Source organism: Zalophus californianus, chromosome 17 (assembly GCF_009762305.2).
Source record: "Zalophus californianus isolate mZalCal1 chromosome 17, mZalCal1.pri.v2, whole genome shotgun sequence".
Taxonomy (NCBI): Eukaryota; Metazoa; Chordata; class Mammalia; order Carnivora; family Otariidae; genus Zalophus; species Zalophus californianus.
The window spans coordinates 13,207,640-13,222,704 of record NC_045611.1 but is presented as its reverse complement, the minus strand read 5'-3'; the positions used below and the strand labels follow the sequence as shown (position 1 = coordinate 13,222,704).

The 15,065-nt window shown below is 45.2% G+C and overlaps 1 protein-coding gene across 1 annotated transcript in view; it reads left to right on the top strand.

The window, feature by feature from the left end:
* The window catches only part of HYDIN (HYDIN axonemal central pair apparatus protein), a 342,401-nt gene that overhangs the window by 304,221 nt on the left and 23,115 nt on the right, over nt 1–15,065 (top strand). Inside the window, exons 72-78 of the mRNA XM_027618048.1 lie at nt 620–785; nt 3,967–4,114; nt 4,545–4,752; nt 5,309–5,530; nt 9,403–9,572; nt 11,621–11,819; nt 13,585–13,743. Coding sequence (XP_027473849.1) covers nt 620–785; nt 3,967–4,114; nt 4,545–4,752; nt 5,309–5,530; nt 9,403–9,572; nt 11,621–11,819; nt 13,585–13,743 — 1,272 coding nt within the window. The remainder of the gene's footprint in view (nt 1–619; nt 786–3,966; nt 4,115–4,544; nt 4,753–5,308; nt 5,531–9,402; nt 9,573–11,620; nt 11,820–13,584; nt 13,744–15,065) is intronic.

Below are 15,065 nucleotides of genomic sequence, written 5' to 3'. Positions count from 1 at the left end.
GTTTACACAGTGGTAGTGGGTATGGGGTCAGACTTAATGAAGCATGAATTCATTGGCGAAAACAGATCTATGGGCCCCGTATCCTGTAAGTTCCACAGAGAATCTCGGAGGCAGAAATAAATCCATGAAATAGAAATTAAGAATTCAAATGCCTTCAGGAAGGTCCCACAAATGAATGGAGCAAGCCAAGGGAACGATGACACGGAACGCTGAGCCCAGCACTGGCTGGCTGCCGTGCTTCTCTGTCAGATGAACACACACAGACAAGTAGACCCAGGGTTGCCAATTTTCCCAAACTTTTTAGGAAAAGCCAAAATTCCATATTTCTCTCAGATTCTATGTTTACATACCAAACAAAGACATGGTGTGAAATACGGCAGCCCAGCCATCAGAGGCTATGGGTGGGGTAGACCTCTCAGGGGGGGCCTGTGGGCAGGGCAAACACACATTGATATTGCTGGAACAGCCACACTTACATGCCTTCACGGAGACAGTAGAAAGGTAGGGGTGACCTGGTAACGTCAGCCATCATAACCCCAGCACCCGTAAGCCTCCAAGGGCATGTGGAGCAAGCAAAAAGAAACGCTTTTTACCCTTCTGTTCCAAACTGTCTTCTTAGATTATCTTCCAGTTCACACCTTTCCATCTGGACATCACAGAAGCATTCTGGACTTTCTTAATCCCCGAACACAACATCACCGTCCCTTTCCTACTGGTAGGCAAAGCCACTGATCCTCTCATCAATCTGGACAAGTCACACCTCAACTTCAGTTGTCTCCTCATTGGTAAGGCTGCCCTGTTGGTTTATGTTTGAGTTGGTGTGACCTGTGAGCGGGAGGAGTAGGGCTGACTCAGCAATGAGCTCCGGGAGCAGACTTGGGTGGAAAACTTTTCCTGGTGCCAGAGGTACTCTATCACTGTTCGCAAAGCCATGAAATATTTACCTCTCAATCTAATTTCCATCAGCTATCTTCTAAACCCACACACTAATAACCTAAGAAAATGTAGGAGCCTTGCTACAGATCCTACTTGTTAGATTCCTTGAAGACCCGGACTGGCTGCATCCATTTCCAGAGCCTCACGTGATCCCCATCTTACTTGCATGTGCCTCTGGAGGATGGGCTGTATTTGTTTGCCTCTCAGTCTGTGCCACAGTGGTCAGATTTCTCTGCCATCCTTTCATGCATTTATTCAGCTCAACAAATATCTCTGGGCCCCTTGTATGACCCAGGCACTCTTCTGTGAGCTGAGAATGCCGCGGGTAAAGCCAAAGTCCCCATCCTCACGGTGGTTACAGTCTAGTAATAGAAAGCAGACCACCAAGGGATGCCTGGGTTAAGCGTCTGCTTTCAGCTCAGGTCATGATCCCAGGGTCCGGGGATTGAGTCCGCATCAGGCTCCTTGCTCGGTAAGGAGCCTGCTTCTCCCTCTGCCTGCCACTCCCCCTGCTTCTGCACTCACTCTCATTCTTGCTCGCTCGCTCTCTCTCATTCTCTCTGACAAATAAATAAAATCTTAAAAAGAAAAAAGAAAGCAGACTACCAAAAAAGAAAAAAGAAAAATATATAGCATGTCAGATGTTAATAAGTATTCTAGAGAAGAATAAAGCAGGGTAGGGAGAATAAAGGATGCCAGGAGACAATGGGAAAGTGACATTTGATCAGAGACCTGAAGGAAATAAAGGAAGTGATCACCAGGTCCCTTATCACATGACATGGATGTGGGGTTTGTGTGTGTGTGTGTGTATGTGTGTGTGTGTGTGTGTGTGTGTGTAAAATACAACTAAAGCCAGAGGATGTTTTAGTAACTTATTAGATTCTTATATTTAGAAAAGTGATATTCTTTATAATAAGACAATCAATCTGTTATATAAGGAAAATTTTAATCTCTCTCCACCCATCCTTTCCATCAAGGGAAACCCATGTTAACAGTTTATTAGTAATATTTCCATACATTTCTTGTACTGATACATATAAGTAGGTGGGAGGAGATTATGATGTTTCAGAAGGTTTTGAACAAATAAATGGGCAATATAGCATAAGAATAATAACAGCACTCTTAACTATAGAGAACAAACAGATGGTTGCCAGGGGGAGGGGTAGAGGGATGGTGATGAAACAGGTCATGGGGACTAAGGAATGCACTTGTCATGCTAAGCACCAGGTAATGTACGAAAGTGTTGAATCACTATATTGCACACCTGAAACTAATATAACACCCTATGTTAACTAACTGGAATTAAAATTAAATAAAATAAATAAAAACAGCAACAGCAAGACAAACAGAATTTAATCTGGGAATGCAAGGGTGGTACATTTCAGCATAATGATGAGATATCAACAGATTAAAGAACCGTATGATCATATGAATATATACTAAAAAGCCATGGCAAAAATTCTAATAGTAAGATAGGAATAGAGGGGGAAACTTAAAGAGAGAAGACTAACCAGGGGCTCCTGGGTGGCTCAGTCAGTTAAGCATCCAACTCTTGATTTCAGCGTAGGTCATGATCTCAGGGTCATGAGATGGAGCCCCAAATCGGGCTTTGTGCTGGGTGTGGAGCCTGCTTGGGATTCTCTCTCTCCCTCTGCCCCTCCCTCCCACGCCCCTCACACATACAGTCACTCTCTCCCTCTCTCCCTCTTCCTCAAAAAAAAAGAAGACTAACCAAAATCAAGAGGCAAATATTATCCTGTAATAAACCACTGAAACCACTTCAGTTAAAAATCAGTAATTGGGCAAGGATGCTCATTATCATCATTATTATTGAATACTTTCCTAGTGATTTTAGTTAGCAAATACAATAAAACAAGAAAATTCAATCATTGGCATAAACATTAGGGGGAAAGAGACAAAACTATCTTATTTGCTGTTGCTGGTGACTTCATACATAGAAAACCTCAAGAGGCTCTAGAGAAAAGCAAAACAAACCACTAGAATCAACAAGATAATTTAGTAGTTGAATACAAGACAGTTATGTAAAAATCAATAGTTTCTCTTTCTTTTAGCAATAAGCACCTAGAAACAGAAACAAAAAATCCATTCAATATTAACAAAACCTATATAATATCTAAGGATAAATGTAGCCAGAAAAGCACAGGACGTATATGAAGCAAACTATAAAATCTTATTAACGAGCCCCCAAACAAGATGTGATCATTTACAGTTCTCTCAAGATTAAATGCAAGTTTAATCAAGTTCCAATTAGAATCCCAACTGGTGTTGCCAGATAAAATACAGGATGCATAGTCTAATTTGAATTTCAGAAAGCAATGAGTAATTTTTTAGTGTAAGTATGTCAACATAAGTATGTCTCATGCAATATTTGGGACATACTTCTACTAAAAATATATTTCCTAAATCTGGCAACCTTAATCCCAAAAGGACTGGAGGTGAGGGGAGAACTGAATAAAATGATTCTAAAGTATATGTAAAAAAACAAATGCTCTACAATAGTCAAGGAAAGTAAGAAAAAGCAAAAATAGTGACAGAAGATGTATTCAGGCCCTGTCAGGACTCTCAGGACATACCTGAGCTCTGATGCAAAAGAATTTAATGCAGAGACTATCGACAAAGATATGGGCAGAGTTAAGGGGCCTACCAGGGAGGGTGAAGCCCTCATTAACAAAAGCAGGAAGGCATTAGTTCCAAAGAAACAAGGAGAGAAAATAATGTCATCAGAATCACCTAAGACAGCTGTGACCAAGGCAGAGGCGCCGCCTAGCAGGAGCAGGCAACTGATGGAATAAAGTTCTAGAAGGAAGAGATGGAATCTCGCCAGGGGAAGAAGGTCACCTGTAGAGCAGAAGGAAGGAAGAGCGGTAGTCAAAGACTGAAGAAGAGAGAAAAGAAGTTGAAGGGTTTTTTTCTAAGAAGGTTTCCTCTTGCCTGCGGAGCAGTATCTGCTAAGATGCTTTCAGGAGCAGGCATGAGGCCTTCAACTGAGGGCTGGTGTTTCCACCCTAGGCAGAGAAGCCAGGGAGACTGTGCATATCATCAACAAGGAGGAGCAGGGGTTCCATTTTGCCTTCCAGGACAACTCCCGATATTCTGAAGGTTTCAGCAACAGCCTGGTGCTATGTCCCATGGAAGGCTGGATCCCACCACTGTCCAGGTAAAGAAGAAGTCCCCCATGACTACACCCTCCCAAAATAGCAGGGGTTCTAGACCTGCTAGCCAGGAGAATCCATTCCCTTCAGAGTGCCCTGTCTCGAGTCTCTTCCAACTCTACAGTTTGTATGAACAATCCCATCCCTGTTGTATTTATTTCCCATTGTTCATGTTCCTGATAAACTGTAGAGCCCTGAGAACTTTAAGACCTTCTTCTCAATATTTTCTCTCCTGTTTATATTCTTTTCCTTGCTATCTATGAATTCATGAAGCAGTGACACACTGTGTCTGGCACCTCTTCCAAACTCATCATAACTTGGAAAGGCAATGCTTTTTCCTCATAGTGCATGTGCTAATCCATCAGGCTCATGTTCTTTAGCAGGTTATAGCAGGTTGGCCTGGTCAGCTCATCTGCTGTCTTCTTCCCCAACCAGGTTCCCAGTGGATATTTTCTTCACACCGAAGCAGGAAGGAGATGTGAACTTTAATTTGATCTGCAATGTGAAAAAGAAAGCCCACCCTCTGACCTTAAATGTCAAGGCTGAGGGATACACTATGAACGCAGAGGTTAAATGCAGGGACAGGACTGGCTTGATCACGTTCCTGACTCCTAAAGACACTAACCTTATCAACTTCTATGAGGTAAGAATGTGAGAGAGCCTTGCTTCATATTCTCTCTCTCTCTCTCTCTCTCTCTCTCTCTCTCTCTCTCTCTCTCTCTCGTCTGTCTCTCTGTTTCCACACTGGCTGGGAAAGGCAGTACAAGTGAATGTTAGCTGAATCTCTCTGTTTCAAATGCCAGGGAGACCAGGAGAACAGAAACATGCCAGAAGCATCTCCATCCTCAGAACGCATATAGTTTTGATGTGAAAACCTATTTTATATTTCAGGGGGTGGAGAGATGATAGGGAAGGGAGGAACCCTTATATTAAACATACAGGAAGGATGTTTGTCTACCAAGGGAGGTCTAAAAATTAAATTGCTATCTTACTCTTCAGGTATGAGGATCCCCAACACTTAGTAGCACTTGCTGGAATATCTGACTACATTAATCCCATGATACTCAACTCACTAACATCATCTGTCATTCCTATTTCCCAAAGGATAGTTTTCCCCAAAATCTTACATATCCTAACCCCAGAGAAGGGAACCATGATTTCTGTTCCATCAACATACTACTCTGTTCTCTGTCTCTCAGGTAGAGCTGAACGAATGTGTTCAGTGTGAACTCAGCTTTATCAACACTGGAAAGTTCAACTTCAGCTTCCAGGCAGAGTTATCTGGCCCCAAAGCCCTGCTGCAGTACTTGGAATTTGCCCCCATTGATGGCAGTGTGGATGTGGGACAAAGTGCACATGCCTCCTTGTCTTTCCAGCCATTTAAGAAGTGTGTCTTGAAGGGCCTGGAACTTAGAATCAAGGTGAGACCATTTAACATTGTCTGATCCTGAAAGCACTCACAGCACTCTGTCTTGAGAGATTAACTCTCCTGTATGTTCCTTGTCTTCTCCACCCTGCCAGAAGCTCCTGGAGAGTGGTCATGTTGGAGATAGTCTCACAATCTCTAGTATAAAGGCCTTATCCACAGTTGAGGCACCTGGTGAATAAGTGTCCATTGAAAAGCAGTTGACCATCCATGCACTGGAATCCTATGCAGCTATTAAAATAAATAAGGGAGACAGATGGGAGGTGGAGAGGAAGCAAGGGAAACAAAATATGTATAACATTTTCCAAGATAAATTATTGAATGAAAAAAACAAGAAATTATGACGTCCACAGGAATGGCAGAGAAGGACCTTTGAAGAACTGCTCTTCTATAGTGATGAGAACACTGGCAAAAACTAGCAAAAGCAACCTTTTTCAGAATCTTGAAATTAACCAAGGGCTAGCAAGAATCCTAAGATCTTTTATTCAAGAAAAATGGCTGAATTGTGTGTATACACCTCATTTTATTTATTCATCTGTTGATGAACATTTAGGTTGTTTCCACATCTTGACTACTGTGAATAGTGCTATACTGAATATGAGAGTGTTAATATCTCCTCAAGGTCCTGATTTCACTTCTTTTGGATACCAAAGCCAAAGAAAGTCACCACAAGAAAAGAAAACCATAGGCCAAGATCCCTCAACAAAATACCTGTAAACCAAATCCAAGAATACACTGAAAGGATCATACACTACAACCAAGTGGGACTTCTCTCTCAGATGCCAGGATGGTTCAACATACAAAAATCAATTAATGTGATATCTGACATTAACAGAATAAAGGATAAAAATCACGTGATCATTTCAATAGAAGTGGCAAAAAGCATTTGACAAAATTCATAACAAAAACTCTCAACAAACTAGGATTAGAAGGAAGGTACTCCCACGTAATAAAGGTCATATATGAAAAGCTCACAGCTAACATCACACTCATTAGTGAAAAGCTAAAAGCTTTTCCTTTAAGATCAGGAACAAGGCAAGGATGCCCATTCTCACCACTTCTGGAAGTCCTAGGCAGAGCAATGAAACAAGAAAAAGAGAAAAGGTATCCAAATCAAATGAAAGAAAGAAGTAAAATTATCCCTGTGTGCAGACAACATGATCTTATATATAGAAAACCCAAAAGATTCCATTAAAAGAATCTGTTAGAATTGGGGCACCTGGGTGGCCCAGTCAGTTAAGCATCTGCCTTCAGCTCAGGTCATGACCTCAAGCTCCTGGAATTGAGCCCCACATCAGGCTCCCCAGTCAGTGGGAAGTCTGCTTGTCCCTCTTCCTCTGCCCCTCCCCCTGCTTGTGCTCTCTCTATCAAATAAGTAAATAAAATTTTTAAATTAAAAAAAATCTGTTAGAATTAATCAAATAACTCAGTAAAGTTGCAGGACACAAAGTCAACAAACAAAAATCAGTTGCTTTTCTATATGCTAATAAGAAGCTACCAGAAAAGAAAATTAGGAAAATAATCTTATTTACAATATCACAGAAGAGGATTCAATTCTCAGGAATAAACTTAACTAAGGTGGTGAAAGACTTGTATGTTGAAAACTACAAAATGCTGGTGAAAGAAATTAAAGACACAAATAAATGGAAAAACATCCTCTGTTTGTGGATGGAAAGCCTTAATATTGTTAAAATGTCCGTACTACCCAAAGCCATCTGTAGATTCAGTGCAATCCCTATCAAAATCCCAACGGAATTTTTTTTTACAAATACAGAAAAACAGTTCTACAATTCATACAAAACCACGAAAGACCACAAATAGCCAAATCAATCCTGAGAAAGAACAAGGCTATAAGCATCACCCATCCTGATTTCAAAATATATTATAAAGCTAATATCAAAATAGTATAGTACCATCAAAATAGTATAGTACCAGCATCAAGACAGACCCTAAACCAGTGGAACGGAATAGGGACCCCAGAAACAAATGCACATATATATGGCCAACTGATCTTTGACAAGGTGCCAAGGATACCCAATGGGAAAGGAGAGTCTCTTCAACAAATGATGCTGGAAAAACTGGATATCCATATGCAAAAGAATGAAACTGAGCCTTTTACACCATCCCCAGAAGTCAGCTGCAAATGGATTAAAGACTTAAACATAAGACCTGAAACCATAAAGCTCCTAGAAGACAATATCGGGGGAAAGTTTCATGACCTTGGTTTGGCAGTGACTTCATCGATATGACACTAAATGCACAGGCAACAAAAACAAAAACAAAGAAACGGGACTACCTCAAACTCAAAAGTTTCTGCACAGCAAAAGCGACAGTTGACAGAGTGAAGAGACATGGTCTTTATTCGTATACTCAAGGAGAAGGTGACTGACAGGGAACCGGGGGGTCCAACAGTTGGAACCCACAGTCAGGTGCTGGACAGTCCATAATTTAGATGGACATGAAGTCATAGCACAGTCTAAAATAAAATTTTTTTTTCAGTTAGAAAAAAAAAAAAACGTAAAACTCCTAGCCTGGAACTCAAGGGCAATGTTGCAGCCGTCTTCCCTTGGGAAGAGCCAGGCATGCCACCTCAGAAGGAGCCCATCCCTTGGGAGAACTGTCTTTTTTCAGAACTTTCATGTCTTACGGAAAAAAGAAACATCACACACATCGTAGTACCTTCCTGCTCTAATTAGCAGAAGAGTTGAAGGTGGTCAATCTTAATCCTTTACAGGGAATCAGTCACAAAATACAAAGACTTTAAAAGCCTTAAGTAAGAAACTGTTTTTCAGTTTATGAAGTCACTTACGAAAACTTGTACCAATGACGTACCAATGCTTATTCTAATGATGTTTAGGATAAATAGGGGATATTTGTTTTAAATAAATTTTCAACTTAGGAAATTTCATATTATAAAGTTTCTGAAGAGCAAATTAAGGTGATGTCCCAACAGGCGCATATGTCATCTTGTTGAGAGTCCAGGTATGACCCATACTCTTTTATATTTCTCCACTCTTTCACCCTTGACATAGGGGCCTTTGACCTCCTTCTTGTCCTTTCCTGGTCACAAGGGGACCATCCGCCCTGCAGCCCTGGGTCTGCATTCAACGTGGAAATAAGAGGGAATTCCGAGCCTGAAGGCAAAATAAACAAAAAACCAACAACCAAACAAACTTTCCCAGAGAGACCGCCTCTGTATTCAAAATAGGACACCTTCTTGTCCTCTTCTGTTTATACCCTGATGACCAGAACTAGCTCTGATGACCTCCCTTAGTGTCCAGGAAGGATAGGAACTCTAGTATTTCCACCCCGGCACCTTGGCAACTAAGCAGAGTCCTGCTGATAGGGTACCCTTGGGAAGCAGATGGGGGACAGTAACTAGCAGTCTGCCACACCTCTGCCTTCCAGCTGAATCACGGCTGCAGGACCCAATGCAGGGTCTGATTGCAGAGTATCCCACTGTGCTTTCCTCAAGTAAACAAACTTCTTTTTTTAAAGATTTTCTTTATTTGACAGACAGAGACACAGCGAGAGAGGGAACACAAGCAGGGGGAGAGGGAGAGGGAGAAGCAGGCTTCCCGCAGAGCAGGGAACCCGATGCTGGGCTCGATCCCAGGACCCTGGGATCATGACCTGAGCCAAAGGCAGACGCTTAACGACTGAACCACCCAAGCGCCCCAAGTAAACAAACTTCTAACCTGTGAATCAGAATCTCTGCCCATGGAGTCCTGGCACCTGTATTTATTTTTATTTATTTATTTATTTTTTTTGGAAAAGCACCAACTGCTTTCCTCCTTCACCTGAGGACTTGAGGAGCCCTTTGTTCACACTTCTAATCACTCTCTGCCTGCCATTCCCTCCCCACAGATCAGCCACGGCCCTACATTTCTGTGCAGCATCTCAGGCTGCGCTGTGAGCCCAGCTGTTCATTTCTCCTTCACCAGCTACAACTTTGGGACCTGCTTCATCTACCAAGCTGGGATGCCCCCATACAAACAAATCCTGGTTGTCACCAACAAGGAAGAAACGTCTATGAGGTACGCAGACTTCCCAGAGCTTCCAGAGGAGTCTGTAGCTCCTTGTGGGTCCTACAGGTGAAGTCCTGCCAAAACAGAAAAAGGAAGATTATGGGAAAGAATCAAATACAGCTGGGCATGAATCCCGAGTCTCCTTTCCCCACCACTAATACTTGGGTAGCCATGAGCTACTCTGCTGAAAAATCTTAAAATGAGGAGGGCAATACCAGATGACCTGATGAGAGGTTCATTGGCTTCCATTTACTTTCCCCACATAATAGATGTGGAAACCAAGGATTGAAGAGTTAAAAAGTGAATTTGTCAGGCCATTACTTTGTAGTAAATAACAGATCTATGCCGAGCTTAAATCTTCTGATTAAAATCCAGCCTCTCTGCACCATCCCTGTGTAGAATGTTCCAGTATGGGTTTCTGGGCCTTATTCCAGACCTACTGAAACAGGATTTCCACAGACCTGTGTTTCCTCAAATCCCTCTAGGTTAGTACTATGCAAGAGAACGTTCCTGGACGGTGGAACTGTTACGTATCTGTGCTGTCCAGTATGGCAGCCTATAACTACATGGGGCTGCAGAGCACGTAAATTGTGCCTGGTGCAACTGAGGGACCAAATTTTTAATTTGTTAAATTTCACTTCATTTGAATTTGAATTTGAATAGCCACTGGGTCTAGTGGCTACCGTATTGGATAGCACAGGCCTAAGTTCAAAGCCCACCTCTTCCCTAGCTGTGCGACCTTGGGCACATGTTCTCAACTATCCTCGCCTGAGATGGTGGATAATAATAGCATCTCCCCTACGGGGCTATTAGGAGGATTAAATTAGGTACCCCAGAGAAAGTCCTGAGAACAGTGCCTGGAACATAGGAAACACTCAGTTATGGTTATCTGCTGCTGCTGCTGCTGCTGCTAGGATGATGATGGTTATCAACCTGAAGCATTCGTTACAAGAGTGTCATCTGATTTGAAATGCTAATTAAAAATCTTATCTACCTGTACTCTTTCCTACATGATTTAATTCAATGGGAGTCCTACGCGAAGGCGTTAAGTTCTGTTTATTGGCCTAGCTGGACTCCTTCTTTAAATGCCTGGAAGACAGACAAGGAAGCGTTGTAGTGGAGAGGTCTCATGCCTTCCTACCCCCAGGTGGAATAGAGTGGACATTGTCTTCGAAGATGCGCTGTACTCGGGCAATTAGTGATGAACGAGAACAGCTCACCTTCGCGGAATGTCTCCTCTTTGCCCGGCTTGGTGACTGACTCAGGCGCTCTATTCCATTTCATGCTCACAACAAGCTTATCAAGTAGCTGTCACTAACCCAGCTTTACAGATAAGGCAACAGAGGCCCAAAGGGGCCAAGTAACTTTTCTCCGTTCTCATGGCTGGTTAGTGATTAGAGCCCGGATCCAAACTCCTGTCTCTCTGAACACATACTCCTCTCCGCTGTGCTTTGCCACCCAGTTACTTAGGAAGCATTTCCTCCTTCTTTTTTTTCTTAGAAAGAGAGAGCACTTTCGCAGGGTGGGGGTGGGAGGAGAGGGGCAGAGGGAAAGGGATAGAGAATGTTAAGCAGGCTCCACGCCCAGCACAGAGCCCAGTGCAGGGCTCCATCTCACGACCCTGAGATCATGACCTGAGCTGAAATCAAGAGGCAGACACTTGACCTACTTAGCCACCCAGGCACCCCAGGAAGTATTTCCTTCCTTTGCATCGACCAAAGGGCCACAGCACTTTTGAGTTTGAGGCCCAGTTCTGCCAGGATCTCAGGGTATGATTTGGGGTAAGTAACTGGATTATGCCAGGGGGGCTTTGGGCTGGACCACTGCTGAGGTCGCTTCCAACCCTTACATCCTGTGACTGCAGGGCAGCAGGGCAGGAAATCCATCAGAACCCAGCTCAGAGAGACAAGGGGACAGAATTGGTCTTTCTGGGTGACTTAAACATGTGCTCTGACCTCCAGGAGCACAGGCTAGTGCTGCAGACCCTCTTCCTTTGTACACAAAATGGAAATATGCGGGCCCTCTAACTTCCACGCCTTCCTCCTGATTTTCTCTAGCTTAGACTGTCTGTACACCAATACCACGTACCTCGAGGTGAACTTCCGTGTCGATGTGATAAAGCCAGGAAAGACACTGGAGATTCCAATCACCTTTTATCCTCGAGAAAGTATCCAATACCGAGAACTCATCCCCTTTGAAATCAATGGGCTCTCACAACAAATAATTGAAATCAAAGGGAAAGGCACTGAAATGAAGGTAAGAGACGGTTGGTGAGAGCCTCGGGCTTGGCACCCTCCTTTTTGCCCTCCCAGTCACCTGTGCCCCCCGAGCCCACTCTTCCTCCCCTCTCCACCTGTCCGGCCCCCCAGCTACTCTGTCAGAGGCCAGCCAGTCCTACCGAAGGATGAACTGTCAAATCTGACTCTTACTCAGCACCAAACTTTAGTGTACCATAGGCCACAAGGAATCACAAGCACCGGAGAAACACTCTTTTTCTTGGAGAAGTTGGAGACTGTCAGATACATATTCCTGAGCACGTCCTTCCCCTCTTACATCAGGGCTTGTCCTGTTTTCAGGTTTAATAGGCTAGATTTGTTTGGGACAACAGTTTGTTTTGGTTATGTATGCAGACGTAAGTTTCACTTGTGGAACATCTTTCCTTAATGCCACATTGATTAGTATTCTCTGCCAGGCACAGATCCCAGGATTCTGTTTGATTGAGGGCATCTCTTCTAAGTAGGTGCTCCTGATGAAAGTCCTGCTGCTAATCCCTTTATACCCAATGTCTGGTAAACATTTAAGGTGTCTGTTTGTTTGGCATATTTGCATTTTAATAGGAGGTTTTGGAAGACAGAAGCCTTTCCCAGATGCTCAGGAATGCATGGGACCTTTCAGCCACTGAGAGAGAGAAGCTGTGGGAGGGATAGGAGGGAGGTCTCCCTGGCCTCCTTCCCATTGAGCTAGAGGAACACCCGGACATGGCACCTGGCGGGTCTGCACCCAAGCCCGAGGGGGGCGTCTCTTGCAATCTCACTGTTCATTCTGTCGCTCGCTCACTCTGCACTCACTGTGTGCTAGGTCCTTTGGGGAAGTCCAGAGGGGGCCTCCGGGAGCACAGGCTACTGCCAGGGACTCTCAGCTTCTGAGACAGAATGGAAGCATGCGGGCTGGATATCAAGAAAGCTGAGGAGCAGGGGGTGTGCAGCTTAGGGACTGATCAAATGACAGTGACCCATGGATGCCACACAGTCCTGCGGGCCAGGCCCAGCCTGAGCTCAGTCCATCCCGGCCGACCCCGGGACCAGTGCCTGACGAGGACGCGGAAGCGTGTCCGCTGTCGCACCTCTGCTGCCGCCGTTCTAGTCTGAACGCTCGGCACCGGCCACTCCTCCAGGCTTCTTCTCCCGCCCCCTTCCAGCCCGTCTCCACAGAGAGGCAGGCCAGAGCGCTCCCAAAACCCGCGTTTGACGGGGCCAGTCCCTGCTGCCCCAGCTTCCCACTTCTCCCGGCATGAACCCTGACTACCTCCAAGCCTGTCTTCTCAGGATGCCCCCCATTCCCCGCCCCAGGCCTTGGCTGAGCCACTCCTCCACCTCAGGGCCTCGCCACAGAGTGTCCCCTGCCCCCAGAGTGCCTCCAACCTCACACCCACCCCGACTCAACCTGACTAGATTCTACCCTTCCTTTAGCTCCCAGTGCAGTGTAGACATGCCTTCTCAGGGAGGCCTCCCCAGAACTGCCCGCCAGGTCAGCCTCTGTAATGTGCTCTCAAGGTACCCTGAGCTTTTCCTTCACGACCCTTGACCCTGTTGTAATTATGTAGTTGTGTAATGAGCTGCCTAGGGGGTAGTTTATGCCCATGAGTGTTTACTGGGTGAGTGAATACCCATCCTGTATGAAGAAGGCAGGACACTGAGAGAGAGGTACCACCCTTGCCTCGCCAGAGTGGATGTATCATGGTGGTTATTTTTCTCAGTAACTGATGAAACCCTCCCTCCCTGCTCTCTTTCCTGTTCTGCAGATTTCAGTCCTGGATCCAGCCAACAGGACTGTGAAGTTAGGAGCCGTCCTGCCGGGACAGGTTGTGAAAAAAACGGTTTCCATCATGAACACCAGCCACACCCAGCTCACATTCAGCCAGTCAGTCCTGTTCTCAATTCCAGAACTCCAGGAACCAAAGGTTGGTGCTCAGGGCTCCCAGGGGGCTCTTCATGCGTCCCGATGGTACAGATGACCATGTTAGCAACACTGACTGCTCACATTTCTTGTGCACCTACAGCGTGCAGACCATTCTAAGAGCTTCCCGTGTGCTACCTCTGAGTGTCTTCACAAAAGCAGTGTAGGGCTAGTGCTTTCATTATTCTCATTTTACACAGAAGGACACCAAAGCTTAGAGGGGCTGCATACTTTGAAAGGGCAGCAGAGTGAAAGAGAAAGGGATGCGATTCAGTAGATCTGGATTCTCATGAATGTCTCCTGCAGAAAGTTTGAAAAATATGGTAAGTCATAAAGAAAACCATTTTCCCCATAATCTCACAATGACCACCTTCTTGCCATATGCCCACCCAGCAGAGAGACAGTGAGATCAAGCTCTCTGGCATCTCTTCTTACAAGGGCTCTAGTCCCATCACAAGGATCTCACCCTCATGACCTCATCTAAACCTAATTACCCCCTAAAGGCTGGACACCACTTACATGTGAATTTGGGGAACACAATTCGGTCCACAGCAAGGTGAATATGACATAGACTGGTCTGGTGGAGTTTCCAGTCTTCAGGGGTCACTGACACAGAAATAACACCCAAACAGCCTAGAAACTGCAGAGGCAGGCTGTGAATTGGGAAGGGGCAGCTCAGAGGACAGCTGGGGGCTGTTGGGAGGCCTCACAGTGGAGGGAGGCCTCTAGTGAGGTTAGGGTGAAGAGGTGTCTTGCAGGCAGACAGGTTGGGGAGTGGTGTGCTCGCAGGCAAAGGTACATGGTCTCCGAAGGGTCTGTGCTTGTGGACATCCAGGCGTGAGGTGGTGCAGCAGGAGCACTGAGAACCATCTGGGGTTTGCCAGAGACAGGAAAATGGGCTGAGGGAGCTAGCCAGAGCAAGAGAGCCTGTGGGTATCTCATCCCAGGGCCCATGCTGCCATCCAGAGACAGGGCCAACTTGTTGCTTTCGTTTCCTCATTCATCCAAGGCGACATCCTCAGTGCCACTCGGCCAGGGCCCGTGACCGTTGGGCCAAGCCACTTGTACTGGCCCAGTGGTCCCAGGCGGTCCTGGTGCAGTTTTCAGCTCATCTCACCCCTGCCGCCACAATCCCCCGCTCTGCACCCCAGGGAACACAAGCGCGGAAGGAGCCTCAGCTTCCTTCGAGCTGATTTTGATGGATTTCTGCCAGGACAAAGCAGGAAAGGGAGAGTATATGAAGTTAAACAGCAGTTCTCAGACTCTAGAACACGTGGGTCAGGGCACTTTTGAAGATGTGAGTTCCAGGCTCTCCCAAAATTCAGT